The 4,706-nt window shown below is 38.2% G+C and overlaps 1 protein-coding gene across 1 annotated transcript; it reads right to left on the reverse strand.

Annotated features, from left to right (window-relative positions):
* Positions 1-336: 336 nt before the first annotated feature.
* Positions 337-1,441, reverse strand: LOC116474242 (olfactory receptor 13C3). Its single transcript, XM_032162674.2, has one exon. The coding sequence runs from the start codon at positions 1,399-1,401 to the stop codon at positions 358-360; it is 1,044 nt and encodes a 347-aa protein (XP_032018565.1). The 5' UTR covers positions 1,402-1,441; the 3' UTR covers positions 337-357.
* Between the last annotated feature and the right edge of the window lie 3,265 nt (positions 1,442-4,706).

The raw sequence follows: 4,706 nt of genomic DNA on the forward strand, positions 1-4,706 counted from the left end.
TATCCAATATCACCTAGGTAGTTTATGGAACTGCAGATTTTGTACTATTGCCTCTCTATTTCCAAAGCTTATAGTGTGATTGTTTCCCACTATGTTTCTACACAGAAACACTCATTTCAGACATCACAAGGGATGAGATTCTAAGAGAATTAATTATGTTTGTGAAACCCGGATCAGGGCATGTTGGAGTTTGTAGCAAACTATAGTTATCAGTGATTCTAGATGAGCAGGGCTAGTAAAGGCAAAGGATAAAAATCTGTCTCTCTAACCATGGTTTCTCCAAAAAAGGTTCACGCTGATTAACCTATGAGTCCATCTTGGTGACTGTTAAACAAAGACCTACATGTCCTCATTTCATTAGTGAATTGGTTTTTTGTTCAGCAAATATTTTACAGCAGCTTTTACATCCTTATTTCTCAAGCTATAGATTATAGGATTCAGCATGGGCGTCACTACCCCATAAAACAGAGAAATGAGCTTGTCTGATGCTTGCATTTTTTCTTCCCCAATCAGGTCTTGAGACTTTGGTTTCGCATACATAAAGAAAATGGTACCGTAAAATACGATCACCACAGTCAGGTGAGCTGAGCACGTGGAAAATGCCTTGTGTCTTCCTGTGGCTGAATTCATTTGCAAGATGGTGTACAGGATGAACGTACAGGAGAAAAAAATGACCATCAGTGGAAGAACCAGGAAGGTCATATTTGATATCACTATGGTGATAATATTGAGGGATATATCAGCACAAGCTAGCTTGAGGACAGCTAATATTTCACATGTTAAATGATTGATAATATTATTCCCACAGAAAGGCAGTTTCATGGCAAGTAATGTTTGCACAACTGAATTGATTCCGCCGGAGAGCCAGGACGCAGAAGCCATCCATACATACGCCACCTTCCTCAGGATGATGGGGTATCTCAGTGGGTTACAGATGGCCACGTAACGATCAAATGCCATCATGCCAAGAAGCAGACATTCTGTTGACCCCATTGCAAACCCAAAGAACATCTGCACTGCACATCCAGAGAAGGAAATGTTTCTTTTCTTTGAGATTAAGCTCACCAATGTTGAGGGAACAGAGGAGGAGGTATAGCAGATATCCAGGAAAGAGAGGTTGCCCAGGAAGAAGTACATGGGTGTGTGAAGACGGGAATCAAAGATGCTTGCTATGATTAGAACACCATTGCCAATTAGAATCACTAGGTACATAACTAGAAGGAGAGCAAAGTAAACAATCTCAATCTTTGGGTATCCAGAAAGACCCAGAAGAAGAAATTCTGACACAAGTGTCTGGTTAATCTCACCCATGTCATCTGCTTTCAGGAAATCAAAAGAAGATCTAACATAAAATGTGTTTACTGCCAAGAAACAAACAGTATGAATTACCTGAACAATCATTCTTTTGGCACATATTAGGAGTGCTTGCTTGAAGTTCTGACATCCAGTTATCTTCAGTAGTGTGTGTGACTAGAATACAATTAAATTGGTAATGATGGAAGCACTATACCGCGTCACCAATATGTGAAGATCTACCTACGATCAGATACACATGCAGACGGAAACGTTCCTGCTGTTGAGGACATGATCCTGACTTGAGGACACTCTCCCGAGCAGAGGTTTCTAAAACCCCTGGCCAATCAACAACTCTAAGCCTAACATCTTCATTTCATTAACCCCAGCAAACAAGCAGTAAAGAGGGCAAAAGACTACTCAACAAAGACTGGAATTTTAATTCAGCAATTTATAAAGTGGTTAAAATTTCACAGCAACTTTGACATTTTTGTGTGTTTATATTTTTTTCTAGGCCTGATAATAACTTATAGTTAGTTTAATTGTGTATTTTATAGACATTTAATAATAATACATTGAATTGCATATCCTGAAATTTGACAATTGTTTAAAGCATAGTTAGTTGTTGATCTCATAGTATCTTGTATGACTGTTCCTATGACAAGACCATTGCCCAGAACAGCTCTGCATGAATGTGATAGTCTTTGGAGAACATTATATAGTGTCTTTACATATTTTACTCTGTAGCTTAAGAGTCTGTCTTGATAATTTACTCATTTAAATCAACTAATAAAAACAGTAATGTTTAAATATTTCATATAAATATGTATATATGTGTATGTATACCACTTCACGATTTACAAATTATAATATTCTTTATATTAACCCCATTTTTCAACTATAAAATATGGAACTTGGCCAAGATTAACTAGGTAGTAAATAACAAAATGTAATGTAAAGCTAATTTTTTTGACACCAAGTCTAGTTCTTGGCTTCACTAATTTTCTTATGCATGTAAAGCATCTAGGAATTTTTTTTTTTTTTTTTTTTTGAGACAGAGTCTCACTCTGTCACCAGGCTGGAGTGCAGTGGCGCGATCTGGGCTGACTACAACCTCCACCTACAGGTGTGCACCGCCATGCCCAGCTAACTTTTGTATTTTTAGTAGAGACGGGGTTTCACTATATTGGCCAGGATGGTCTCCATCTCTTGACCTTGTGATCTGCCCACCTCAGCCTCCAAAAATGCTGGGATTATAGGCATGAGCCACCACACCACCCAAACATCTGGGAAACCTAAAAACCTTCAGATTTTCTTTTAGTGTTCAGGCCAGGTCCTGAGATTCTGCATTTCTTGCAGGTGCCCAGGTGACACTTATGCCACTGGTCCCAAAAACACTTGAGTAGCAAGGCTTAGTCTATACTGAGTTGGCCAATTATCTAGATGTTTCTAATTCAAGCCAATTTTCTTTTGCTTTATTATGTAGATTGGCAATAAGAACTTTGAAAATTTCAAGAGCATAATTCTTTGATGTTTTATAGAAACTTCAGATTGACACCATTTTTTTAAATACCCTTTAAAAATATTATTGAAACACATTTTTAAAAATCAGCATTTTTAAAGTGCCTGTCATTACAAAGTTCACAATTTAGGTAGGGATATAAGAAAAGAACATATCAAAATAATTTACAGTCACTTTCTACAGCTTACATGAAAATTACAGTTTTTTCCAGAATGAAGAATTTTATGAGAAATAAATTAGGCCAAGGAGCACTCCGGAGTTTCAGTGTTCAGCTGAACCTGGGAGTATAGAAAAGAATTAGACAGGGTTAAAAGAGAAAAGGGATATCTCAAAAGTGAGAAGTTGGACCAAAGTTAGGAGTAAGCCGACTGGCAGCACAAGGGAGTTTCTGTGAAAGAGTGGTGGGAAACACACCTGAGAAAGAAGTCTGACAGGTGCAGATAGAAAGGCTCTAAAATCAGGCAGAAAAAGTGGCATTTCTTTTGGTGGAAAAGAGGTCCATCATTAGAAAGCACAGAGCGTGGGGTAAGCACCTAGCCCATTAGACTTTAGCAATTCTCTAAATTCGACCTCATAGAATATGGTGTTACAAGATTTTTTAGTAGAAATGTAACTCATGGAATTAAAGCATTTAGATTAGTGGAGTTGTCACTAATTTCAGACTAGGCACGATAATTGATCTTTCTATAATCAGTACTAGATTTAATTTTGGTCACAATCACAAATGTGGGTTTTGCATGGGCTAATAGTTTTGAGAATGTTAGCATATCCACTCTTCCCCACACTGTGCCTGCTGGTCACATGATAGTCACTGGGAAGTTTTGTGTAGAGCAGATACTACTAGGAGTCAGAAATCCAACTCAACAGAATCTTTACTATAGGAAAAATTTAGTTAAGGATACACAATAGAAATATTTAAACTTTGAAGAGAAAGGCAAAGAAGAGAATATACAATCTCAATCTTAAAGACAAAAAAAACCGAGCCCACAATAGATTGTTAATTTTTATTATTCAGCTTTAAGAAGAAAAGAGAGAAGGAGGGAAAGGAGGCAGGGAGGAAAGAAAGAAGGGAAGATGGGAGGAAGGGTAAAAGGGAAGGGAGGGCAAGAGGAGATAAGAAAAGGAGGAAAGGAAGAGAGAGAGTAAAGGAAGGAGGGAAGGAGGGAGGGGGAGGGGAGGGGAGGGGAAAGGGAGGGGAGGGAAGGGAAGGGAAGGAAGGAAAAGAAGGAAAATCTCTGCATTTCATTTATTTAGACAACTTTTATTGTAGCTTCCTATGTGCCAAATTTTGTGCCAAGGTCACATGTCTAATAACAAGCAGAGGTCCAAAGTCCACTCTCTTCATATTACTATCCTGCCTGACAAGTGGCATTAAGATCTGTATAGAAATCAAATATCAAAAGCAGTGGATGGTCAGTGAGAACCACAGAAAAACTGAGGTCACAAAAACAAATTGAATGTACTCATTCAACAGTGCTCAGAGAAAGGAGCAATTATTTATACTACTTCTGACTCTTCAAATGGGGTACAGAAATGGCCATAGGAAACACTGGCTAAGGGACATGGGCAATCTGATTAGCCCTGTCACAAATGCAAAAGGAAGTGAACAGCAAAACAATTCAAATCCACTGTCTTCTGCTCCAGACACTTTAAATTGGTTATCTTGTATATTGTGAGATAAGAGACTTAGGGAAAGAGCTTGTCTGTTTTGCTCATCCTTCCACACCTAAGTCTAACTCAGGGGCTGCACATAATACATGGGTTTTGAAATAGGTGAAAGGTTACTTGCTGGACTCAAGCAATTTCCCTGTGCAGTATTTGTGGATTCATGAGCAGGACAACGTTGGTATGCCACATTTATTCTTTCGCAGCAGGCTTTAATTTTAAAATA

Source organism: Hylobates moloch, unplaced genomic scaffold (genome assembly GCF_009828535.3).
Source record: "Hylobates moloch isolate HMO894 unplaced genomic scaffold, HMol_V3 SCAFFOLD_10, whole genome shotgun sequence".
NCBI lineage: Eukaryota > Metazoa > Chordata > Mammalia > Primates > Hylobatidae > Hylobates > Hylobates moloch.